The following is a 27288-nucleotide window of genomic DNA, read 5'->3' on the forward strand; positions in this document are numbered from 1 at the left end:
TTAGTCAATTTGTGTTTACACATTGGGTTTAGATTGTCTCGAGACCATAGGTATAAAACTATATATATAAGTTAACTCTAACCGATCACTTTAATTAAACGGGTCCGACTCCACAATTTTAATCCAATAATTTCGTGTTAAGTTCGCGGGTCGTATAAAAAAATTGCCAATACTAAATGTTGTGTGTCGGGTTCAGACCACTCAACCCTAACATAGTAATTTTGTGTTAAATTTATAAATCGTATAAAAAAATTGTTTTAGATTCAAGAAGAACAGTACCCATGATATATAAAAAGGTCACTATTCTTGAAAGACCACTTGCTTTTAATATTATCATGAAAACTTTTCTGCAATGACTCTTGTTTTGTTTTACATAGTGAGGATAGATTGGGCCTCTACGCAAATTGCACATTGGCATCCACTTGTGTGGTAGTCCTTGGGTGAAGAATATTAAAATGCCTTAGAAAAGTACCCATCAATTGTATGAAAATGTCACTATATGTGAAAGGAAATGATCCCCCACATGCAATTAAGTGTGGAACTTTTGGACCCATATTTTTCTATGGATGCTTCTTCCAGGTCAAGGGTCAAGGTGTGTGTGTTTGAAACCATTGGTGCTTTGGGTTTGAACAAGTCTTGAGTTTTGACCTTGGAGATATCTTGAATGAAATGATTTGCCAATGTCATTTTCATGGCTTCAACTCGTTTTTTTTAAAAAAAAATTTTGAGAAGTGTTTTTCGTTTTAACTTATAATACGGAAGAAAAATCGACGTTCGGAAACGGCCACTCGATCAGTTCACACTCAGCTGTATCACTCTTGACTAATTCTCTTAATAGAAATTATAGGGTTGATAATCATTTTTGACCATCCTGATTTGTTTTCATGCCTATATTTATCAAGGCTTTCTTCCTATCTTGCTGGAGCTCTCCCTATTCATTTGGAGGTTAGTTTTTATAAACCACTTTAGTTTTCATTGAAAAATTCTTATTTTTAATCTCTTACAAATTCAACATTAAAATTTATTATTATTATTATTATTTAGTCCAGTCTGAGCCTACTGTGCCTACACAGTGAGAGATGATACATACCTTCCTTGAACTCTCTCTTCCCTAGTATAGGCAAAATTAGATCCTAAGTACTCCCTTTCAACTACAAATTAGATTTTTCCTCAACTTTATAGCAATCAAACCATTCAAAAAAAATAATTAACAAATCTTGACTGCCATCTAATCTCAGTTTATTAACGGCGAAGATTGCTTCCCGCAAAAAAAAAAAAAAAAAAAAGGTAAAAAGGTAAAAAATTATACGAGATTGTGAAGACTGCCTCTAGTAAAAATTAGCTAGAGTTCTTCCCCATTCTTACAATTTTCGTTGTTAATTTTTGCACAGAAGATCTCCAGTATTAATTTTTTCACCGAAAGTAAGCCAAATTCAAATCGTACAACATAGGGTAATTCCATAGTAAAAACACATTCCATTTTCATCAAAGGTAAATACTTGTTTCTCCTCCACTATATTTGCAAATCATTGGCAGAGCCACAACAATTAATAGGTTGGCTGACAGCCAATACAAACAAAAATAAGCAATTACCATAGATTGCTAGCTTCTCATTTTGATCAATATACTCATAGAAGCAAAAACATTATGTACAAGTCTAAGCTCTTATAATCTAATGATTACAACATATTAAATAAAGGTTTGAAGCTAATTATAGAAGCTAATGATCTATATATGATCAAGAAACTGGAAACCCATCTGTATTGCTATTGATCAAGCAAAACCTGCTAGGCTTGGGCTGGAAATTCCTCCTCCTTTGGAGATCATGGCTGGAGGGCTTGATCATTTGGAGGAGAAATGCCCTGAATGAATTTGCCTTTGCAATCACAGCCAATTCCCATCGGCTAGGCGAGACACGTGCCACTCGCCCGGTCGAGGGGCGGCCGGGATGGGAACTCCGGTGAATACTGCACCTGAATGAGCCTGGATGGGTGGTGGGTGCACACAAACATGTCCTGCTAATTGTGGCGTGTGCCTTTGAATGAGGAGGTGCACTTTTTGAGGCCATGGAATCAATATATGGTTCAACTCCTCCTAATTAAGAACCTCTTTATTTTTGGTGTGCCAAACTGGTTGGAAGCAATGGAATTGAAAGCTTTATATAAGCTTCTTTTGGGTTCCCTAATTACCTTTATGACCCCCTAGCTAGCTTGTATCATGTTTTGAGTTCTCTCATATTCAATTGTGTTGAAGTACTTGAGCTGGATTACCAACTTGCCCTTCTCGCACCTTGCTCTCTATTAACTTTCAAAGGGCAAAATAGTCTGTCAACTTTTATGGTATGTCTATATATATATATGAAGCTACCTGGAAAACGCCAAGGTCTGTTAATGTAGGACAGCTTGTTTTCCAAGGTCTGTTAATGTAGGACAGCTTGACAATCAAAGAGTGACTAATTTTCTTATGTGAAAGGGGCCTTGTGGTCCAAATCACATCGTCGGCATGGGACGGAACCAAAATTTTTCATTTTTAAAATAGCGGAATAGTCACCTCTAATTCTGTACCTGACATCGATGTTGCGCCTCACCGGGTTGGAAGTTTTCATAGGAGGTTATAGAAAAAATATATATATATCAAAATAAGGGATGGCCACCCAGAGTTCCGGCGGCCCTGACATGGATGCTGCACCTGGTCAAGGGGGTTGGTGACGTGTCCCTTTCTATTAAAGCACGTTAATGATTATGTTAACTGGAATGTTGGGTGATTCCGTTTGTCATGCAAGATAATTCGCAGGATAGGGTAAGTTTTATAATATATTAAGATATATACAAACGATACTACAAGTTGAATATATATATATATCAAAATGCTTTATATCAAAATGCTTTATATCAATAATATTATAAGGATATCATTTATTAATGGGTCAGAAATTTTTCATCAGCAACGGCCTGGTTTGAGGGAGAAAGATTAGCTTAGAATTAAGAAGAGATGGTGGCTTGAGAGAGAGATTACATTAATTAAAAGAAAAAACGTTAAAAAACAAATTGGAAGTACTTGACACTTTTAAATACGCTTAAAAGTTACACGCATGTCATTTAATTAAATGGGTCTGTAGTTAATTCTTATCCATTTGAATAGGGTATGTGTACTTTTTTTTTAAGATATACTTCTTTAACGCTACGTTACGCAACGAATCTTATGATGCTAATTTAATATATAACTTTAACCAAATTCACATATTTCAAAAGCTACCATACTTTTGCCTAATTTCACAATTATCAAATAATTGATCGATTTGGCAAGATGTACAAAGCACACGTACATTTGTGATTCGTTTACTCATTTTATTATATCTTGCCATATTTTATCATATGGAATGAATTCAATAAAATATATTTTCCATATTACTTTTTCTGAACCACTATGTTTTGTCATTTTGTTATTAAGAGTTTTCTGATCTAATATAATGCCACTACTAAAGATTTAGGACAACATTTATTTATATTTTCGGTGAAAATGAAAATAAGAAAAATGACAAAAATAATACTGGAGCAACGTCATTTGATTAGAATTTTACTTGTTTTTAAATAATGGAAGTACAAAATGAAAGATTTGTCACGATTCCAGCAAATTGTCAATTATATTTGATTTGCTATTTTAGATTAGGATTTTATTTGTAAAATATTTTATTTGATTGTGACTTTATTTTATTTTATTTCATTTTTATTTTCATTTTATTGCTACTAAGATTAGGTTTACTTTCTCTACAACTATTTCTCTTTTATATAAATGATAGTTTGTAATGTAAAACAGATACCCAATTAAATTATTATCAAATCAAATAATTTCTGTCAAACAGTACTCTGCAAAGTCAGAAGACGCAGACGCTTCTGATTGTTATTACCAAGTCTTCCACTATGTCAACTAAACTGCATATATTCACATATTCATAGGTTTATCATATATCCTTCCTCGTTGGTACCAATACATATTTCACCCTGCAATAAGACTTGATCTTTTTTTTTTTCTTTCTAAAAGACACTTATTATAAAGTACCAAATAATTGTAGAAACTTGTAACCCTAACCAAGAGGCATGGCTTCAACCCTCAAAGAAGAAAGAAGAGATGGGTGCTATGGCTAAAAATGTTATAATGATGATGGTGGTGTTGGCCATTCTTGTTCACGCTGTGGTGCAAGCAAACAACCCTTTCGTTTTCGATCTCTCTCTCAATAATTCCTCTCACGTCACTCATTTTCTGCATTCTCCTCCAATTATCTCTGTCTCGATCTCCATACACTGATGCTAAACTTAATAAACGGACTCATTCAAAAAGAGAAAATCTTCCCAAGGAAAAAAAAAAATCCTCGTTCAATAAATACTAGAATACAAAATGAAAGCCGTGTTTCAGAATCAGAAGCAAAAAGAGTCAAAACACAATGCAAGAAAGAGTGTCAGAAAAAGGCCTTGGCGAACCAGAGAAGGTCGGGTAACGATCCCTAGCTCCATGTATAAACAATGTTTTAAGAAATGCCTCCAGGAAAAACTGAAGAGCTAGCTCTAAGATTTTGAATTGGGTAAAAAGAATCTATCTTTTTACACTCACACACATATATAATCCACATACCTCAGTTGATTTAAGTTAAATTTAGGTATACTGTGTATGAAATGGGAAAGCAAGACCTGGGCTATTCATCAAAAAAAAAAAGAAGAAGCAAGAGTTGGGCTCATATGCCACGCCCTAGCAACAACCGACTGCAACAACGCACTTTTGTCAAAAGCAAATATCACAATGCATCGGATAAAGGTAAATATCAAAAACAACAATTGAAGGAATTATTGAGAGTTTGAGATTAGGGTGGGTATTTGTTCGGTCGGTGTCGATAGGGGCATTTTCTCCTACCAATTTGTGAAAGTCGGTTAAGTCATTTAATTAACCGACTTTATACCGAAAATAAATAGTTTTGACTTTTTCGGTTAATCGGTTAGTCGGTTAACTCGGTTCGAAGCTTTTATGTTAAAACTTATCAACTTCCTTGTAACTACAAAATCAGTAAACACATATACTTTATAAATGAAAAGAAAAAGTAATTCATGGAACACAGACTAAAAGAACACCACAAATCAGCTGGACGAACACAATAAGGAAACTTACCAGATAAAATTCAAAATTTACTTGAAAAATTGGTTAACTCGGCTTATTCTACCACCTACCGAACTGAATCAATATCGAAATAGTATTTTTATTCCGCCCACCAACCGCCAAAAGTCGGTCGACGATTTGTGATGATTTAGTAGCGATCAATAAGCAATTGGTAGGTGGTAAACGCTTAATCTATCTACCCCTATTTGAGACTGTAATACTCCTTCTCGAGCTTAGGTGAGGTTGTAGACTTATGGTTTAAGTTATTTTGATATATTAAAATGTAGTTTAGATAAATATTTTGCGGTGGTAATAGATATTGTGTAACAATTACAGCTAATGTGGTGATGATTACTTGATAAATGCGAATTGTATTGATAATTGCAAAGAAGAAAAAGGGAGGAAAAATTGTTAGACTTAGCCAAGTACTCCTCAGTCCTCACGTAAGTGATAGTCGGTGAGGGTGGGGGCAAAAACCGCTGGTTTGGTGCTTCTACTCAACCACATAACCTTATCGACCCCTAAAAGATTCCCAACACGTAAAATCGCACCCTCCCATTGACAATGACAATGACAGCTCACCAGCCTTTAGAGTTTGGTCTCATTGTTAATATATAGTTTTTAGCATTAGTGATTAACGTGGTTAGTGCCGGCTCAACTATCACATTAGTTTATAAGTCTAAGTAGTACTTATTACGTTAATCATTTGATACTAAATTTAACTGTGACTGAGGTAACAATCCGTCAAAACTGACACATCAATTTATAAGAAAATTCTAATAAAAATTGTATTATCCAAACTGACAGAAACATTTTTCCGTCACAAAATATTAGTCATAGTAACCTCAAGGGGTTGGTTCAATTGGTGAAAGTCAAGGCCTTGGTGGCATCCCAATCAAGTCTAAGGTTTAAATTTTTTGAGCGCAAACAAATCTTCGAAGCTACATCTGTGACAAGCTGAGTCAGCGCCCCCCCCCCCCAAAAAAAGCCATAAAATGGAATGGAGTGTCACAAGAAACTTGGTCATTGGCTTGTACGGTGGTCGTATACCATAATGTTGCTTGTAGACGTGTATGTGTGTTGTGGAAGAGTCGGTCGTTTGGCTGCTGATCAAACCTCATTGATGTTGATTGACGTTAAGGATATGTAGATAATTGCACAAGGTAATAGATTATGGAGGAACGTATATCTTTTATACTAAATTTAGGGAAATTTCTAGTTACTTTCCTTTATATATATATATATATAAAATAAAGCAAGCTATCCAACGTTTCTATTTCAACAGTTGTCTCTCAATGCAGCTATTTTCCCAAATTTTTATTCAAGATACAGTGGACTTTGTCATTTTATATCTCATTTCTAGTTACTTGTTTGTTTTTCATTATAACACTGTATTTTTTGTTTAGAATTTGTTGTTGGGGCGTTTACTCCCTCTTGTTTTATGTTTTCTTGTAACCCTTTCCCATTATTAAATTAAGAAAATAAAAATATTTCATATAACATTTATTATGATAGTAACTAAGTGCCTATATGTAAGGCATCATCCAATTATTTTTCAACTTTTTTTTTTTTGTTTATTTTTCCTTTCTCATAATAAAAACTAGGATAATCTCTCGATATGCGTGTGATTTACTTCAACTTTGCTCAGACGAGCACGCCACCTGATAATCATAGTCCCCTATGATGATACTGTTGAAAATCTCCTAAATATTTTCATTACTTCACTTGAAAGACTACTAATTGTTTTATCTTTGTCACATCTAATGAAAACTCAACTCGCAGCCTCACCCAAGTCACATGAAGATCAAAATATAACATAAATGATGACATGCTGCAAAAGAATGCACCAATTCCTGTGCTACTTTTCACATCAATCATTTGATAGTAATTAATGTAATAATATTAAATTTGATTGTAACCGACATAGCATTGTTAATTGACTCGATGGGCAACCATTAACTTGCTGTATAAGAAATATTCTTTTTCTGAGGCTGAAGAACTCGAAAGAAACATTTTCCTTGAGCTTGAAGCTAAATGAGCGGGCCAAAAAAGACCATGTCTCCATGAAGCAGCTATGGAATATAAATATGTAGTCACAACAAAGTGCCATGATGGGATAAACACCTACACTCCACTATCATCAAAACCTAAGGATCACTAGCATAATGTACATGAATTTTAAAGTAACACTCAAATATACAAGAAAACCCTTTCACCAAACAAGCATAATTAGAGTAGAAGATCTCTATATGGCCTTGTTTTCGTTATCCAACGATCTAGCTGTAGACCGTTTGGTATATACACGGTGGCGTCGCTCTCTTCCATAAATAACCCAGAAGATCAATGAGAACATTACAGCAGCAGATACCACTACTAACCCAACATAGATCCATTCACTAAATCTTCGCAGATCAGGACAATGGTCGTTACTGATGCCGGTGAACGTGTCCCGTACAAAAGTGCAGTCTTCCAGATTAACCAAGAATGGAGCATAACGATACAAACCATAGCTCACATTAACAGCAGCAGCCATCTGGTTGTAGAAGGTGGGGGTCAATCGGCCAGGTGTGGTACAAATACCAGATGATGAAACTTGACAGACATAATTCTTCCACACCTGCTTGGGAAAAATGTTGAAAATTTATTCATCTACAGTCAACAGACATTTGATGATATGTATGAAGGCTGTAAGCATTTTTGAAATAAAATTCAGATACTTTAGTGACATTACCTCTGTAGCATTGTTCAAGTGCACCTCACCAGTTGCACATTGTCGATCCTTGAGATTAGAATAAAACGGGTTGCAAAGAACGGGCATCAATGGACCAGATTGATTGAAATAAAGGGGTCCGGCGATGGGTGGAAAATTAACATTAGAGATATTGATGATCATGCGGTCAACTACAACGACAAGCTGGTAGGTGACATTTTTGGATTGTGAAAGGGTTTCTTGGGCAGTTGCATTGTCCACACATGGGAGTATATCATCTAAAGCTGTATGTGCAGTGGGGTTCTGGACCCATTCATCCATTGCAACACAAGTATCTGCAACCACACTAATGAATATACAAAAAAAGAAGTTAGATCTAGAGATTACATGTGCAACAGAGAATTATCAAGGAGTCATAACTTATAGTGAACAATAGCATAAACAATTGATCTTATGATTGGTGAAGCTCTGGTTACATTTTAGATTAACTGATGGACTAAACAGATCAAGGATAACTACGAAAAAAAAGATAGCAACCATTCTACAGACTCAAAATATAACCTACCAATTGAGAAATTGGCAACCTAAATCAGCTGGAGAAAAGTTTTCAACAAAACCTCAACTAATTTTATAGTAAAAAGTTAAAACTTAAAAAAGCACAATCTTTCAATTCTCAAACAACAAGGTCTTGCTATAAATAATAATAATAAAAAAAAAAGAGATTATTTTGGCATCAATTTCTGGAAGCATTTCTAAAGTACGTTTCAATGTCTTTCCTTCCTAAGCTCCACTAGCTTAAACAAAAGGGCTATTGAAAAGGGCAGGAGCCAGGCATGATTAACTGGATGCCAGAGCAACCCAAGGTCCAAACAAAAAAAAAAAGAGTCAAAGCAGAAGTTTCAGGTTAAAGGAAACTTTAACACTTTTTCTGGTCTATGTTCTTTTAATTTCATTAAACATAACACTTCAATCTTTATCAACTCAGAATTGACCAAGAATTACATGGTCAGTGCACTTCCCTCATGATGCACAAACCATTAATGTACCTCACACATTTCTGCTCCTTGCATCGTACCTCAGATTTTGAAGAATGAAAAGTCATTGAGAAGCAGGATGATAATGTGTAAGCAAATTACAAACCACCAAAGTAGTATTTGATTTCAAAGAAACATAAAAATAAACTATTTCCAAGGATCATAAAACTATTAAAAAAAACTTGATAATGCGTAACAGTTGTAAATTATGTTTGTGTAAATAATGAGTTCATAAGCACAAGAAGACAGTTGTGTCACAGGAGAGAAAACTGAGGTACAAAATTTTTCTTGTTCACTCTTCTAATTATTTGTTAAAATGATTCCATATTTGTTACTAAATTATGAACTGTCTAATAAAATAAATTGTCCCAAGGTTGGTTGCAGGGAGCCGAAAAACAGTTGAACATATTAAAACCAGTAAATTGATGAGAACAACATCTACGAAGAAATATACGTCAACCATTGCTTGTTGTAGGCAGAGGCTAAAATTTACATTTTTAATGTCGCAGTGAAGGGAAAGCAACATAAATATAAAAATGACTGCAACAAAACAGAACTTACTTATGAAGGAGGAGAAATACGCCGCATAAAATGAATGTGCCAGCAACAAGAATCCATCCAATCATCACCAAGCTGTAGTCATCACATATAAGTGGACATGGAGAATTATAAGACATCTAAAACAGAACTGCTTCCAAAACTATAAATGAACTGTTTATATCACTTACAAGTATACCAGAGGTTGCAATCCAAGAATGGAAAATACTGCAATAAGTAGCCACAACAATAACATAAAAAGAAATGGTTATAATAAGTCGTATAGAGAATAGCCTGCCTCTAGTCCAAGAGAACAAAAGACTTACAAAATCCAAGAAATGCCAGAAAGAGCATAATAGCCGCAATAATAATAAGAGCCAGTCTCCTGCAGAGCAGAGCAATGGATAAATGTTATCCAAAAGCCTTTGAAGCAGCAGAAAAAAGTTGTAGGAGCTTATACTTACACAGCATCCAGGCCATCTTGTATACTCTTTGAATTATCTGTAGTCGTCTGAGAAAGAGTGGAAGCAGAAGAGTTGATCTTTGTCTCAATATTGTCAATGTTCTTCCGGACATCCGATGGCAGAAAGATAGAATCAACTGCAACCCCCTTAGCTGCAGCAAGATAACCTGACACATTCCTGAGGTTTTCAACGATGGTATCTGCCTGATTCACAACATACTCAAGTGTGCTGGTTGTACTGCTGTGGAAATTCCCCTGACCAGTGTACAGAACTATGCATCCAGCACTGAAATTGTACAACAAAACATTAAGTGAGTCAGAAATTACTTGGTGTCTGTTTAGCAGTTTCAAAACGTGCCATTTGAAAAAAAAAAAAAAAAGCGGGCTGGGGTGGGGGGAGGGGGGGGGGGGGGGGGGGTGTTGGTGGGGGGTGATTTTAGAACACATTCAATGAAGACATGATTTTAAATCATGTAATTAAGCGTTTAGTAAAATCATGGTTCGGCATTTAAAATCGTTGGTTGGCCTTCAAATCTTGCGTTTTTAAAAATGCACCCGCTTTCTGTTTTTCCAAGTTTTCAAACTGCCATTTTTCTAAACGAACTCTCAAATGGGACACTTTTTCACGATTTTGTTTAAAAAATGCACTTTTGGGCTGCGAAATTGCATGGCCAAACGCACCCTAATTGGAGCTATTATATAATGGAGCATATGAGCGTAGATAAGTGAGATTAATAGAGAGAAGGCAAGAGAATTACATTGCTGAAAGGGTGAAGAAGATGAGCAAAATAAGGGAGAGAGCATAGCAAGCTCGAGAATAGCCGAAAGGCGCTCTTGGACAACAGCAATAGCGGAGACAGACAATGCACAAGGTTAGCCCAAAAAGCACAAACCAAATGCCAGCAATGATAAAGAATGGCGCCGCGGTAAGACCCACAGACTGCATTATAAAATGATAATCAAAATTAAAAACAAAGAATTTAATTGATCAAACAATCTACTAAAAAAACCAATGACCAAAAGATCAAATGCAGGATTTCAGAAACAGAGTTCATCTAAAATTGCAGAAATTCAAAGGCCCATATTTGGAGGGAAAGAAATGACCCAAATGGGACGATAGGCCATTACTGATTTTGTATCAACAAGATCCATAAAAAACAGTAAGAAACCAAACTGCGCTATAAATAAAATAGGAAATCAACATAGAAATACAACTGAGACCCAGATGAAAGATATAAACCAATATTGATTCACATTTTTCTCATTTTTTTATTAAAAAAAAAAAAAAATCTGATGAAATTATAGGATTGTGAATTAAGAAAAAGAAAACCCAGAAGGCAGATGGAAGATTTTTTTAAAAAAAAAAACTTACAGCCCAGTAATGTTGGTTGCTGATATTCCAGCCACCACTGTAGCGCTTAAAATTATCTAGAGGGTCCTTCCTGTACGTTCTCGTCTCAGCCAATATCAGAGACGAGTTCCCTGCGCTTCCCTCCGCAAGAGACCTCCTCGTGTCCCATTGCACCACCCCACCATATTCTCTCCCAACAAAAACCTCTACAACGTCAAAAACAACAGGAAAAAACATAACTTTACAACACAGGTTGTTGCAAAAAACAAAAATAAAAAAGTTTCAAAAAAAAATTAAAAAAAAAACAGAGATATCATCTAAGAGAAATTGTTACCCGGGCTACGTCGAGTGTGGTGGAGCAGAGAGCTTCCAAAGGCTGAAGATATGAAAAGGAAGGCAGAGAAAGAAAGAAGAAAAAATGATGGGTTTGCTCTGAAACACACCATAATGGCTTTTGCTTTCGCTTCTCTTCGTTTCGGTTTCCTGAGGACGGAAAAACTCTCTGGTTTCTCGGAGAAGATGGGGAGAAAGAGAGTGTATGCGTGTTTGTTGTTTAGTAATTAGTATCGTTTAGAGCTAGCTTGGCTCTTGTGACACGATCTCTACACTCTTCCGAAAGAGACCCGACCTCGTTGGGCCCCCCTATATGCTATATGCTTTGTCGGTATTTTTGTGATGTAACGAAAATACAGATATGTGCCCTTTAATTCCTCCTTCTGGCTTCCACGAAGGAAATAATTATTATTTTAAATATAAATTTTGATTTTACTATTTCAACATTCAATTTAATAAGTTTTAATGTATTTAAAATAAGTTCTAATAATATATATATATATATTTGAGAAAGAGCTGGAGTATGTGAGAAAGAGAAACACATAATTTTTTAATGGTATTAGTAGATTCGGTGAAAATTTTATTTAAAACAAAGTGTTTCTCATATTCAAAAGGATAAGTTGTACTTAAAAATATAAAAAAATTAAAAAAAGATACGTTGTAATTTTATAAATTGGGTTGGGTCGAAGGAAACTTTTTTATTTTTGGAGGAAAATTTTATTTATTAATTTCAAATCATTATTAAAATTTTTAAATTTTTTGTCACATTGTATAATATTAGTTTGGACAAAGTTTTCTTTCAAGCTGGGTTCAAGAAATTTTCTTCCACCTATTTTATAAAGAGATATGCTAGAATCTAATAAAACTCTCACATTTTGCCTATATGTGCATCTTACATGTTCAAGGGACACATATCACTTTTATAGACTAGATTAAAAGAAATTCTTCTAACCCAGTTTGGAGAAAAACTTTGTCCAAGTCTTTCATTGATTTTTTTCAAACTGGGTTGGAGGAATTTCCTTAAACCTAATATATAAAAGTGACATCTGTCTATTTTTAATATATATATATATATATATATATATATATATATATATATGAGATTAAACTTTATAAATACTTTTAGGAGGCTTTAATCGTAACTTTAACTAATTCTTTTAAAATGGTAATACAGATATAATTAACGTTTTTCAAGAAAAAAGGATAGTCATTTTCTTTTGGGGGACAAATTTTTTGGACAAATTTATCCTCCTAAATGCACGAAATTGAGAGGATCCGTTTCCTTTTTTCAAGGTTCATTACAAATAATATTCATAATGTTGATTAATTTCAAATTGAGTGAGTGAATTTATTTCTTCAATTGGTATACATTTTCTCTGGTCTTTCTTCCATTCTCCTAATCAGGGAAAGAAATGAAGCATTTATTCAAAATATTAATGGTGCTTAATTCATACTTGTTGAAGGGAAGGTGAAAGGCCTCAAGGCTATTAAATGGTGTGGATTAGTGAGATGTAAAATCAATAGGGCTTTTCACACTTTATGTTAGAGGTGAGCTTTCACAATCAAAGAAATATGAGGAAAGTGAACCTATCTATTGGTGACTTCTAGGCTTCTACCATCACTTATCCATCCAAATGGGCATTGTACCACCCACTAAGAAATGTAATTAATGATTAATTTTAAATCATTTACGTTTTGAATTCAATTTGCCCTTCAAAAACACCATTATATATAGGTTATAAAAACATAAGAGAATGCAAAGTAGGTTCAAAAGAAACAAAAAACAATGAAAGAAAATAAATGTACCCACAAAAAACATGGACAAAAAACAATGAGTTTGTAACTCAAATGGTAGTGTACTCTCTTCTAATTGTTGGTAAGACTAACAAAAATGGATCAATACTTCTCAATTTCATTCAAACGGAGAGAAACTAATTTATAGTCATATGATAAAGATGTTGCCACCTTATTTTTAATACAAACATACTTAATCAAATATATATATATATATATATATATATATATGACATGTGATATATTAGGTTGGGTTAGTCTAATCTCAAGTTTGAAATGGTACAATTTGTATCATAAGCACTTTTCATTAGTCATATGAAAAAGTTTGGGTGGTTCCATCATCTTGCATCTGGTGAATTCCTTTGGAGCCAAAAAACAAAAGGGAAGAGACAGTTGCATGAAAATGTGGCACACAAGTTGTTGTGTGTCACATCCAAAATAAAGGAAGAAAAGAAACCTTGCTTAGAGTTTTAGACAAATAAAGGGAAAATCTTAATCCTTAACCCACTCTATGAATCATGAACATCACTTTAAATGTACCAACTTTTTAATTTTGGTTCTTACACGCAAAAACCCCACTAAGATAAGGATTTTTCGACCCAAAACGAAAATTACAATACTAAAGTACAACTAAATAGTAAGAAAATAGGTCAAATAAGTGATTCGGTCATATTTGAAGGGCTGTATAAAGCGGTTATTTAAGCAAAATGGACACCGTTAGATGCTATAAAATCTAATTTATACCATATAATGATTCATCTCGATTTCACTTGAAATGAAGAGGATGTAATTCTGCTCGAAGTAGGCAAATAATGCATTTTCTCTTCTTGAGTAATGTTATATCCCACAAATATCTCATTAAGCTTATGTGATAAGGTTGATTAGTATTAAATTATTTTTTGTACAATGACAGATCCAAAGACTACTAAGCCTTGCCAAGTTAGATTTGTAAAGTATTTATAAAATATTTGTGTGGTATGAAATGCTATTTTGTCTTCTTTAATATATGGATGTTTTGGAAAATTGACACTTGCAATATTGGACCCAACAGTTGTAGGGAGGAATCGGTTTGATAGTTTTTTTAAAAAAAATTATATATAAAAACATTAATAGACTATTCAAAACTTAAAACACAAAATAATAATAATAATATATTTTTTAAAACAAAAGGTCAAAGTAGTCGATTTCTTTCATTTAGAGAGAAAGAAACCCCTTTGTTTCTCTCTTAATTGTTGGTGGCCTGCTCAACGTCTACATATGAAAAAATGACTCCTTGTTCAAAGTGTCCCACTTGTCACTCACTCGGATGATTAAAAAAAAAAATTCTCTTTGCTCAGCGTCCCAATTTCCCATTAAAATTTGTAAAAAAAAAAAAAAAAATCCCATTAAAAAAAGTCTTGAGGGAAAAGATTAATAAGTTGAAACATGGCAAACAGATTGCCATCTAGCTGTAGAATGAACTTGTTCAAAGATTTTATATATATAATTGACTACATTTTAAGGCTTCTTCCGGTAGTAGGTGAATATTATTTTTTGGATTAAATTCATTTTATCTCTTAAAATTTTAGGAAATTTTCAATTCGAACTCCAATGTTTAAAAATTAGTAATATACCCCATAATGTTTCAAAAATTTTTAATTCAGACATTCCATTACTAATTTTCGTCAAATTGGACGGAAATCCATGAAATTACGTAATTACCCTTAATGCTTTTTTTTTTTAAAAAAAAATTTCTATCCAATTATACGAAAATTAGTAACGGATGATCTAAATTAAAATTTTTTATTAAGGGGGTACATTGCTAATTTTAAAACATTTGGGTTCAAATTGAAAAACTCCTGAAACTTTAGGGAGATAAAGTGAATTTAACCGTATTTTTTTAAAACCAAGTTAGAGAAATAATGACCATTTTTTTTTTTAAAAAAAAAAATAATAATATCTACCTAGGATCAGGAAAACACCAACTGAACACCTACAGTTATTTGAGAACTATCTCACCATTCTAATGTTAGAGTCTAGTAGCATTATTTTATTTTTTTTAACAATAGTTAATCTAAATAGTTATAAGATAATAGCATTATTTATAACATTATTCATGTTTTTGTTATAAATAATTTATAATAAAAATTGTAATATTCCTCACTCTAAAATGACAACTTTGCCCCACCCCACCCCACCCAAAAACATGTTAAGATTTTTGAATTTTTTTGAATTTTCAAATATTAGCCCATAAAGAGGATAGATGTGCTGCAAAAAGGTAGCAGTTGAATTTTGAATTAACTGCCCCCCGGTGACTCACTGACACACACATGAATCTGTGGACCGTATATAAATAAACAAATCGACCTTGGCATGTGGCTGCCTACCTTATAGGGTCAGAAAGATGACACGTGTACCTCTTATCCATGTCTTGGCATCTCTGCTTTCCTATGGGTATGGTGCGCATCAAAATCAGCTCAGATTCTTCATTTTTATTTTGGCATCATGTGCTGCTTTTGTACAAAATATGCAATAAATTATTTTATTGCCGGTTGCCAATTCCATTCAAATTGGACATGATTCTGTAAAATTTTAGGGTTTAGGCTTTTTAAAGAGTAGTTGAATCACTCCATAACTTTAAGGGGTCGTTAGGCCACTCATGTATATCGGTCTGAGGTGGTTGAAACCCTCTAGGAGTTATGGGTTGGTTCAGCCACCACTTAAGGTTATAAGATGGTTGAAACCACTCTAACAACCTTGAGCTGGCTTGACTACTCATGTTTGGCTTTGAGTGGTTTCAGTCATCATATTTTGCAAATTGGAGGTAACCAAACTACCTCCAAATCAGGCAAGAGTAACTCAGGCAACCTCTCAAATGAAATCCGTTAATACGGGAAATGTAAATGAAAGTTCTAACTTCGTATTTATCAATAAGAAAGGCACCGTGTATCATACAAAACGAAAGATATGTGAAAAAAAATAGAGGCATTAAAATTCAAAGACATTTAATCCTAAAATAAAAAAGAAATGGGTTGACTCTTCGCTTGAATCAAAATTCCAATACAAAATTTGTTTGAAGGCTATCACATTAATTTGTATAAAAATGATTATAAAAAAGTATATTACGCAAAGTATTTTTGTTAGTGCATTGCATGTCTTATAAGCTGGTTAAGAAGAAAGTCTCATATAATATAATATGATCGCAGGAGCCGAATTCCACGCAATCTATTCAAATAATAATAATAATAATAATAATAATAATTAAATTATTATTCTTGCTTCTATTAATGGTGAACTACCTGGAGGAGTAATTTGTGCCCTTAATTGGGCTGGCATATATACATAGCTCCACCTGGTTCATAGGCATACTAGAGCAGGCTGGGACACAAATTTATCAAATATATAAGCATTGAAATGGCAACCACATATTCTTTGAATAATTGACTATAACTTTCTTATAAAGCGTTGTATCAGTCTACGTGACACTTATCAGTTATCACATAAATTACTAAATAATTAAATTTATCTGTCAAGTTTTGTTACTGAAACTTTTGATCACTTGTATAACATCCCGTTTAGTTCACGTAAGTTGGTAAGAAAATTGTAATAAAAGTTATATATTACTCTAAATATCTTTAGCTAATTAATTAGTATTAAAATTGATAATTGAGGAGCTAATTGCGGCTTAAAAGGTAACAAAAAAGTGGGATTTTTTTTTATTTTTTTATTTCCTTTGAATAAGAAAGTTCAACAATAGGCAATCGTGTAGCCATGCAGCATTGCCTTTTGGCAAAGTCCCATTGCAAGATTGAGTCGGCAATAGCAACTGCAAAAAATCACAAGGATTTGCCACTTTCACACACACACACACACACACACACACATATATATATATATATATATTGGCTTTTTTGTCTTATTGCACTTTACAAGTAACCGAGTCACCACTTTTCTTTTTCTTTCTCCCACCTTCCCCTTGTCCTTTTTGATATATATATATATACTATAGTAAAGCAGCTAGCCCCATTTCGTGGAAGGTGCACAATTGGACCCAAACGTTTAAAGAAAGAGTGTTCTTGGGATATAATTAAGGTAGTATTTGAGTGTTTTATAAGTCTTTGTTAATGTTTTTGATTTTAAAAAAGAAGAGAGAAGGGAGGAGAAGGAAATTATATGAATAAGTTCATGAGAGCAGCAAGTAGAAAGATATCAAATTTGTAGTTTAGAGGAGGAAGAAGATCAAGACTTTGTTCTAAATAATTGATGCATGTGGAGTCAGACAAGTGAATGGCTATGCAATCATGTGACTGAGTGATTCTTTGGCTAAACAAAGGGCCGGGTATTGACTTGCTTTTATTAATCTGAGCTAAATACTTTTTTAGTATTTTTTTGTTTTTTATATATTTTTTTTTATTATGATCAAATAGTTATATCGGTTTCAAAAATATCACATATGGTACATGAAAATGATGCGGCACATCAGATATTTGTCAAATTTTGAGAGGTTTTAAAATGGGATGCCGTTGAGTTATTGGACGGAGGGAATAACTCCGATAGTTAGGTGATCCCAAATACCATGTGTAATACATTTTGAAATCGGGGCCATTATTTGATAATGGAGAGAAAACTGAGAGAGAGAGAGAACAAGTGGATTATGTAAAAATATTTAAAAAAGAAAAAAAGGAAAAAAGAAAAAAGAAAAAAAAGGAGTACCTTGATTTCTTTCTTTATTTAGTAAGTAGAAATAAAAAAATAATAAAAAAAAATAGTGGGCCCCTTTATGGGAACAAAGCATAGATTTCTTTGTCGGATTAGTTGGTCTTTGATTCTCCATTGCAGACATGATAGGTTGGTTAGATGGCTTTATTTTTACTCTATTTGGTGCATTATGTTCAAGTTTGATAATTATGGTCATGTTCCATCATATACACAATGGAAAGATTATTGGACACCGACGAAAAAGAGAAAAGAGGGGAATAAATAAGGGGATTTAAAAGTTATTAAAGAGCAATCTTAATGGGTAAGTTCAACTATGATGATAACAATGAGAATAACAAACTTTTGTTATATTATTTTTTCTTCTTCAAGTGATACCAAACTCTAATTATTGATGTTAGGTTTTATTTTAATGTGTGTTAGCAAATTTTAGTGTCGAAACACGGGTTATTTCGATTGTATTTGATAGTAATTGATTTTAGAGAGTAAACTGTTAATTTGGCATAATCTGAAGATCTATAAATTATTTTTTATACTACAAAAAATAATTTATAATTTATAATTTAAGCCAACCACGTAGACTAATTTTACATTTATCTCTAAAAGAAATAAGTCTCTTTTCTTACTTTTTCTATCTCTCAATATGATGGTGTATAAAGATTAGAAAAATGGGGCTAGAGTCCATTTTAGATGATGAAGGTAGGAAGATAGTCTAGGGAGATCAATTAGAGGAAGGAAAGTGAAGCCATTCTTTTTTCCAAAGGCTAATTAGTAGTGACATTTGTCAGAAGATGCAGTGCATGAAGTTGATTGGAGTATTTGTTTAAGCAAACCCCTTCTTGATGATGTTGTCAAAACACACTCAAACTAATTTGTCTGTTCTCTTAGATTTTTTATTATAAAAATGTTAATTGTATATAATATCTTATAAGTGCTTTAGCCAACAGCTTCTAGCATTTGAAAAAATCTAAGATTGCTAGGTACATAGAACTAGAAGAGCATATATTCATACAAGAAGATACACAAAAGTATACTCCAAAAGTTACCAGAGGATATAGAGAAAACTTGAGCTTTTCCAAGGTAAAAACCAAGGCCTCTTTCAAAGAAGAATAAGATGGATAAGCCTACCATATACACCAAATTTTACTAAGAGATTTCTGTACTCTTTTGCACATAACTATGCTTGGATGGCGGTTTACAATAACCCTCATTTTTCTAGCCTTGTGTTATTTCTCTCCCTAATCGGAGGTCTTTTTGGTTCAAATGATATTGATTTTTATACTTCCCATTCCCATACAGAAATGCTCATGGAAGTAAAGTGATGATCAATAGCTTCACAAAGTAATCATAATCACGTTTTCTTGTTAATATGATTATTTATTAGCTACACAAAGAATAGTTTCTATTTTCTATTTTTACAACTAGATGCAATTACTCTACAAGCTTGAAGAACAACATTCTTTCAGCAATTTGCGGGGGAGAATAAAAAAAGAGAAAGAAAGAAAGCAGAAACATGCTACCTCAGCTAGTTTTGCATACTTTGGAAGTGAAGACAGCCCACAAACTTGAGGTTCGTGGGCCTGTTCTGCACCACCAGCCCACCATGAAAGAGGGCCCAAACCATCTTCATCAATTGATGCCTGATCAATCATTAGAGAGACTCCTGGAAAGATGAGAATTGCCATTTGCCAAAGATGAAGAACCAGAGTGATATATCATATATAGTATGAAACACTGCTCATAAGCTTTGAAGAGCTGCCTGTGGCCTGTGGCCTTCAAAAATCTTTTTTTTTTGTTCCTTTGATAAGCATAGAATTTATTGAAAAAGAAAAGGTACCCTTAAGAGTATATGGGTAACACACACAACGATTCCTGAAAGAAATACAACATATAATTGTAATTAAGCAGCTTAAGAGTATATGGGTAACACACACAAGGATTCCTGAAAAAGTACAACACATAATTGTAATTAAGCACAAAGGGAGAACTTGCAAGTGAAAAATGAATGGACTTACATATGAAACAAAACCCAATTGAAAACCAGTGATTTCCCAAATAAAGAATTAAGCTTTATCAAAGTATACCGTATAGGTCGCAGCGCCATCACTGGGAAAACTAAAGCCACCTTCGATGGAGCCAATACCATGGACGGAGACACAAAGACCCAAATTTGCAGTAACCTTCAACAACAATATTAGAGCTTTTCAAATGATGTCAACAATGGTAGATTGATCAAACTAAAAGAATTATACAGCAAGCCTTGTCCAGGAAAAGCCTTTCAATCAAGCTCTCCTTTGACAGCTTCCTCGATGGGCAGGCTAAGGAGACTTGGCGGCAGTGGGACGGCGTGCGGTGGTTCGAGGTAGCCGGCGCCGATGAATCGTGTTTGGGGGGAAAATTTTGAGTTTTTGTTTGATATATATATATATATATATATATATATATATATATATATATATTTTGTTTTTAATGGGCTGACGTGGCAATGAGACGTGGCACTGCCACATCAGCATCGCATCGCCATCTCCTATCTACCAGAAACCCTAGCTGCTTCAGAAATCCTAGAGAGCCGCTTCACTTTCCTTCTTGTTTTTTTGCCATCCACTACTACCTGTGAGTGATTTCTTCTGTAATCAACGTTTCACCACCACACACGCAACTCCTTAAATCTATCTTCTTTAACGAAATTACCCTTTAGCTCGTAAAGATGGCGTACGCAATGAAGCCGCCGAAGCAGCAGGGTGTGGAAGAATCCCAGGAGCAGATTCACAAGATCAGGATCACTCTCTCCTCTAAGAACGTCAAGAACCTCGAGAAAGGTAATTTTTTTCGCTTTCGTTCTGGCGTATAAGGTGATAATATGATGATGAAATCGTGTAATAAATTTGGTTCTGAGACATGGGTTTAATGTCTCTTTGATTATTATCTTAGAGTTGATTTGGGTTTAGTTGTTTTGAGATGATTTTTGGTTTATCTTCTATTTTAGATAAGACCCATTTGGGGCTTTTTCTAGTTTTTCTAATTTGATTTTCATTAGTTGTTTTTTTTTCATCTTGTAATGTTTGGAATATTTGGCATCTATTAGACTCAATTTTTTTGGTTTCTTTTGTGATTGACAGTTTGTGGTGATTTGGTTCGTGGAGCTAAGGACAAGCGGCTGAGGGTTAAGGGACCAGTGAGAATGCCCACCAAGGTTCTGCACATCACTACCAGGAAGTCCCCTTGTGGTGAAGGTATATATTGTGATATCTTACACTTCTTGGATTCAAATGCCTTTTCAATTAGGCACTTATTAGCTATTTTCTTGTCCAATGTTTTTTTCTAATAAATGCATTATTATGGTTCTTCAGACTAGTCATTGCAACTTATTGCACTCTTCACACTTTGTACCTCACTTATCACAGTGTTTGTTGTTTATGCTAATATTAGCTTCTTTGAACTGTGAAAGGAAACACCTAAGGGCTCATGTATATAAGTCTCGAGTAGTGCTACTCTTCACCCCATTTCACGTCAGCTGACTTGGTGTGTTTTCAGTCACTTAAAACATGTCACGTTAGCTTATGTAAATTGAGTGTGATAAATGGGCGTGAATTAGTAGTATTACTCATAAGTCTCGTGATCATCTTGTTGCATAGTGACCTGGAAAAGTAGACCTGAAAAACCCCAAGGGGTTGGCTCTCAGTGGTTGGATAGCCTGGGACTTTGAGTATGCTCATCATGGTCTTAGGTTCAAAACCCACTAAATGCAAACTGCTTCTTGGGGCTATTGGATTGGGGGTTCGCCCCCTGAATTAACGGAGGTGCACTTACGGAAAACTTCTTACTTAGGGTCTGTGCACCCCCGAAATTAGTCGGAGCAAAAGCTCGGGATACCCAGTGCCAAATAAAAAAAAAACATATGTTTATGACTATAGGTTTATTATGAGTTCTTGGGTGTACTTTCTTGTTTGAATAATTGTGTAAGTCTTGGGTTTCAGGTACCAACACTTGGGATAGATTTGAGCTTCGTGTCCACAAGCGAGTTATTGACCTCTTCAGCTCCCCAGATGTTGTTAAGCAGATTACCTCTATTACCATTGAACCTGGTGTGGAGGTTGAAGTTACCATTGCAGATTCTTGAATGCTGCCTACTTTTGCAATCTCCCCCTCTTCTAATCTTTTTAGTTAATTAGAAATCCTTACTTTATGTTGCCCTGGTGTCTTGGAATATGCATGTCAAGCATCAGAACTTGATTGGTGCTATAGGGTTAGCGCAGCATGTCTGTTTTTCAGAATGTTTTAAAGTGAAAGGCTTCTGTGAGGGATTTTGGTTTTTTGCAGTTTTTTAAAGCTGAGATGTTGGAATGATTATTAAGTATGTGAAAAATACCTCTTTTTTTTTTTTTTTAATAATAATTTTATTAAAAATCACCGACTTCTCACATATTAAAGAATACGTGACAAATTTATAGATTAAGTTCAAGGAAATTTATATTCATTTATTCACCATATTTGATCTTGAATACTTGAGAAATGTTTTTCTTTTCATTTGTGTGTGTGCACACTTGCAAAGATATATGAATGAGCGAAGCCAAGTTTACACGAGCTATGTTCACAAAAATATATTGAGTTGAATAGAGTTTATACGGGTGTATGTTTCATTTAATAATGAAACGTAACTTTGTATTCACAAATAGCTCATATAATAAATTGAGTTTGAGTCGAGCTTGTACGAACCGAATTTGCACGAATGGTACTGAAAATAGGAAAGGCCCATGTGAGAACCCTATCATCATGCTTGCAATTGCAAATCTAAGATTGCTAGAAATCCAACCAAGCACATAGCGATGGAGATAAAACAAGTCCTCATTCAAATTTCAAGCAAAAACAGCCTATAAACAACTGACCCAGAAGGACAGAGTTTTGACCCAAACATCTCTTCTTTTTTTATTTATTTTTTATTTTATGTCGGGGAATCTCTTAAAGGCAGGGTCCTTCGGATCTACCCCTGCAAAGTGAACTATGGTATCGTGCATCGCACTCTCAAAAGTTTTACTACACGGAACTGGTTAAATCGCTGATTTTTTACAAGGGGGCTCCAAGAAATTGTTTGCACCCATGAAGTGTTGAACCTTGGACTTTGAAGGAAGTAAACCTTAAAGACCAAAGCCTTCGCCACTTGGGGTTAAACATCTTGACTAATGGAAATAGCCCAAATCTCAAATTAACTAGTGTTTGTGACTTTGGATTAGAGGTTTAAGATCAATCTTGTGGAGCTTGATGGTTCAAATTCTATTGCTTTTCTGAAAAGAAGAAAATAAATAAATAAAAAGAAAAACGATAGTGGATAAATGTCAACTACACTTGTGAACTGCATCGTAATCTGAAAATAAAGGTATTTTTCTTCTCAAAACAATGATACACAAAAATTACTCATGTGTTAAAGAATTCTCATGGAGATAAATATGTCACTAAGGATATGTTTTGGGTGCCGTAAAAAAAACACACATTTTTTTTTTTTAATGGTTGAGATCTAATTCTTCACGCTCTCTATCTCATGAAAAATTTAAAATTAAATCTACACCATTAAAAAAAGTACTTATTTTTTAGGGATAAATGCAAAATTGGTCAATGTGGTTGGCATAATTTACAAATTACTCACTGTAGTTTAAAAAATAATTTATAGGTCCCTAGGATATGCCAAAATAACATTTTACTTCCTGAACTCATTTTCCGTTAAATGATTTAACAGAAACCGTTACATTGCCACATCATACCCAATAAAAATAAGACACGTGTTTTTTTTTTTTTTTTTTTTTTTTTTTTTTTTTAATTTATGCTTTTAAAAAATGACAAATAAGCTTTTCCACGTCATTTTGAGGCTCCAACATACACTCCACGTCAAATTAAATAAACTTAATCCCTTTATATCTCCTGTGTCGCCATTGGTCTTCATCTTCCCCAACGATTCTTGCCGTCGTTTTCATCTGCGTTTTCCGTTAAGACCTACAAGCACAAGCACCATCTTACACATGCACACTAAGAGACAAAACAAGCCCCACAAAAGAAAAAACACAATTGCATATCTCAAGAAAGAGATCACTTTTAAAAAGATGAACCTACGGTTTGCTTTTTAAATCCACCATCTTCCGACATCTATTTAACACAAAGAGGGAGAGATTGTTTGCATTGCCAAAAAACGCAGATGCCCAAATCTCAAACGTAGATGAAGACGACGGCAAGAATCATTGGGGAAGATAAAGACGACAGCGGCACAGGAGATATAGATGGATTATGTTTATTTAATTTGACGTGGGGAGTGTGTGTTGGAGCCTCAAAATGACATAAAAAAGCTTATTTGTCATTTTTTAAAAGCATAAAAAAAAAAAAAAATACGTGTCTTATTTTTATTAGGTGTGATGTGGCAATGTAACGGTTTCCGTTAAGTCATTTAATGAAAAATGAGTTCAGTAAGTAAAATGTTATTTTAACCTACCCTAGGGACCTATAAATTATTTTTTAAACCACAGGGAGTGATTTGTAAATTAGGCTAACCACAAAGACCAATCTTGCATTTATTCCTATTTTTTAAGTCACCTAAGCCAAATTAGTCCCTAAGATCTCATGGAGTTTCTTTCTAGAATTAACCTTAGATGCTTTATGTGTCAGCAAAGAAAAAAAGGTTTGCTAATTTAGAAAAGATGGGTTTGATGACTCCAAATGAATCCAACATTAGGTAACATAATCATACTCATTAATTTATTTATTTTCTTCTTCCTTTCCCACAATCTCTCATCAAAACAAAAATTAAAAAAAAAATAAAAATACTCTTCCCAAGACAACCCTAATATATCATAACTTGTCGTCCTTGCCATTGAGCATGGTGTTTGACTGGTCAAATTACTGTTTAATTTCTCTCTCTCTCTCTCTCTCTCTCTCTCTCTCAGAAGAGGACGGTGTTGTAGTAGTCAAAGTCAAAGAAAGAAGCTCCCCATCATGAGAGGGTGACAAAGATTATAGGGTTTAGCAATAACATCAATACTTTAGTTTTAGTTTAAATTTATGACCAATTTGATATGCACACGAAGGACAATCACATGTGACCTCTTCCTACTTTGAACACTTTCCATTTTAGCCTTTATTATTTTTCTTATGGGAAATTTATAGGATTTGATCACCTACTCAAATTTTCTTTATAAATAGAGATCTAGCCCTACACGACACTTTAATTTTTAGTTGTAAACGTAAGCTTATAAGACCGAACCACTCCAAAATTCATCTCTCTTTTTCTTTCCGCCGCCACTATTCTCCTCCATTTTACAATTGGTTTACAAAATGCCTTGCACTCATAGATAATTTAGAAGAGTATGGCAGAGGTTGAAGACACTCAAATTCATGACTTCAATTAATAATGTTATTAATAATCATATGATATGAAGAAACCCTTGGAAAAAAAAATGTACAAACCTTAACTTGGAATTGGGAATCACGTGATGCCATTAAGACAAAACCCCCCGACCAAGTGATTAAATTAACTCAAAAACTTCATGAACTTTCAGAGAGAGAGAGAGAGAGATGATAATAAGCATTTGAAGGATTCAGTCAAAATGATGAAAAATTAAAATTGTAGTAAGAAGAGTTCACTTAATTTGTCTAACACAGAGGAGATCTATGAGGGATGCCCTTTCTTCTACTCATGCTAGTGGCCATGTCTTCATCAGAAACCCTATTGTAATTAGCCGATCTTGAACACACATATAGCCCGCTTCTTTTCTTTCTGACAATCTGAGTGCATGCCACGCTCATGTTCTCCGACCCTGACGAACCCGACGACGAGCTCATCGGCTCGTCGCAGTCCACGATTGTTGAATGAGGTGTCTCCGTCGTCACCTCGTCGTCTCCCATGTCTTGTGGGATCAAGAAATCAGGGCTTAGTTGTAAAGTGTTGCATGCTCTCAGGTATGGTGAGAGGTCCTTATAGTGCTTCAGCACAAAATCCACCTGCATAATTCAGAATCAGAAATATGGTATCAAAGCCGACGTCTTAAGTTTTTTTACCATTTTCTACCGGCTTAACCTTTTGTATGACCGATGATTTAACGTTCAATATGCGCGAATTGAATTGCCAAACATGGTATCTATGTATGTATAACCTTTTAATATGTTCGAGTAATCATGGAAAGAAAGAAACCAAACATGGTAATTAACACAAAAGCATCATAAATCAATTACCTTGCACCCCAGAGAGCAATGGATAAAGGGTTCTTGGAGGCTTCTATCACAAGAAGTGCAGTAGTTTCCAGACCCCTTGAATTGCCTGTTTTGAGGCCTCTTCTTGATAAACACCACTTTGGCACTATTGATTGTATAAGGCTATACATTGGAGTTTCATCAAAATCAGCAAACCACATATAATATATATGATGAACTAATTAATTAACTAATTTGAATACTAATTAATAATTACCTGAACATTAGAACAGTCTATGAGTTTCTGAAGATCTTCGAGCCGGACAACATCATGATATACATAACGGCGAACTTGAAGAAGCCTATGGAAGCGATGCGATGGCAAACAATGTGGGCAAATACTCGTGCAGCAATCCAGACAACAAATGTTTTTCTCATTTTTTTTCGCTGTTTCGTGATAGGAACAACCTGCAAAGAATTTTTGCGTGTAGAGGGCTTCCAACCATGCAGGCTTCTGAATTCCCTAAACCAATGATCAAATAAAAACAACATGAGTGTCAAAAAAACACACAAGTCATAGAGTAAAGAGAAAGAGAAAGAGAAAGAGAAAGAGAAAGACAAGACAAACCATGATCACATAAACACTTGGAGGGGACAGAAGAGGGTTGCTTGAGGTGTTATCAAAGAAGAGGTAATCAATCAACAGATAGAGGGAGAGTAGGGCATGGAGATGAAGAGTATTTATTGAGGTTCACAAGAGAAGAAAGGGTATATATTTATTCCTTGGAGAGATACACAACATTTTGTCAATAGAGAGAGAGAGAGAGAGATGGGCAATAAATAAAGGAAGTAAGATATGAGGGGAACGTGGGCGCTGTTCCTGTGTCTCCCATTGTCTAAAACCTTGTTTAAACTAATGTTTCTCATCTCCTTGGCTAAAGAGCTCTAATGCTAAACTAACTAAACTCTTCTTGAAGGAGCTGCCCTAGCAATTTTTATTTTTTATTTTTTATTTGTCTTACCATTTTCTTCTTTGATTCTCATCTCTTAATTGGTG

General features: G+C 34.3%; 3 protein-coding genes across 3 annotated transcripts; 1 reads left to right on the top strand and 2 right to left on the bottom strand.

Annotated features, from left to right (window-relative positions):
• Nucleotides 1-7141: 7141 nt before the first annotated feature.
• On the bottom strand, nt 7142-11793 carry LOC132184534 (uncharacterized). Its single transcript, XM_059598205.2, has 9 exons — nt 11575-11793; nt 11262-11446; nt 10648-10829; nt 9891-10175; nt 9753-9811; nt 9618-9654; nt 9451-9522; nt 7877-8201; nt 7142-7762 (listed from the first exon to the last, which is right to left on the bottom strand). The coding sequence occupies exons 1-9, from the start codon at nt 11684-11686 to the stop codon at nt 7391-7393; spliced, it is 1629 nt and encodes a 542-aa protein (XP_059454188.2). The 5' UTR covers nt 11687-11793; the 3' UTR covers nt 7142-7390.
• Nucleotides 11794-20577: 8784 nt separating this feature from the next.
• Nucleotides 20578-22419, top strand: LOC132184443 (small ribosomal subunit protein uS10y). The gene is made up of 4 exons (XM_088518202.1): nt 20578-20675; nt 20761-20881; nt 21182-21295; nt 22040-22419. Exons 2-4 carry the CDS (start codon nt 20770-20772, stop codon nt 22180-22182), a joined length of 369 nt encoding a protein of 122 aa, XP_088374328.1. The 5' UTR covers nt 20578-20675; nt 20761-20769; the 3' UTR covers nt 22183-22419.
• A 3275-nt stretch (nt 22420-25694) lies between these two features.
• LOC132185885 (PLATZ transcription factor family protein) lies at nt 25695-26929 on the bottom strand. Its single transcript, XM_059599689.1, has 4 exons — nt 26860-26929; nt 26509-26754; nt 26274-26414; nt 25695-26042 (listed from the first exon to the last, which is right to left on the bottom strand). Exons 1-4 carry the CDS (start codon nt 26860-26862, stop codon nt 25695-25697), a joined length of 738 nt encoding a protein of 245 aa, XP_059455672.1. The 5' UTR covers nt 26863-26929.
• Nucleotides 26930-27288: the final 359 nt, after the last annotated feature.

Source organism: Corylus avellana, chromosome 7 (assembly GCF_965113065.1).
Source record: "Corylus avellana chromosome 7, dhCorAvel1.hap1.2, whole genome shotgun sequence".
Lineage (NCBI taxonomy): Eukaryota > Viridiplantae > Streptophyta > Magnoliopsida > Fagales > Betulaceae > Corylus > Corylus avellana.

Coding starts and splice junctions, on each gene's coding strand:
- LOC132184534 (XM_059598205.2), bottom strand. CDS start 11,686: ATGGTGTGTTTCAGAGCAAACCCATCATTTTTTCTTCTTTCTTTCTCT. Junction 10,176..10,647: donor TTCTTCACCCTTTCAGCAAT/GTAATTCTCTTG, acceptor GTACAATTTCAG/TGCTGGATGCATAGTTCTGT. Junction 9,812..9,890: donor CAAGATGGCCTGGATGCTGT/GTAAGTATAAGC, acceptor TCTGCTCTGCAG/GAGACTGGCTCTTATTATTA.
- LOC132184443 (XM_088518202.1), top strand. CDS start 20,770: ATGGCGTACGCAATGAAGCCGCCGAAGCAGCAGGGTGTGGAAGAATCC. Junction 20,882..21,181: donor CGTCAAGAACCTCGAGAAAG/GTAATTTTTTTC, acceptor TGTGATTGACAG/TTTGTGGTGATTTGGTTCGT. Junction 21,296..22,039: donor GAAGTCCCCTTGTGGTGAAG/GTATATATTGTG, acceptor CTTGGGTTTCAG/GTACCAACACTTGGGATAGA.
- LOC132185885 (XM_059599689.1), bottom strand. Junction 26,415..26,508: donor TAGACTGTTCTAATGTTCAG/GTAATTATTAAT, acceptor TCCAATGTATAG/CCTTATACAATCAATAGTGC. Junction 26,043..26,273: donor ATTGCTCTCTGGGGTGCAAG/GTAATTGATTTA, acceptor TGAATTATGCAG/GTGGATTTTGTGCTGAAGCA.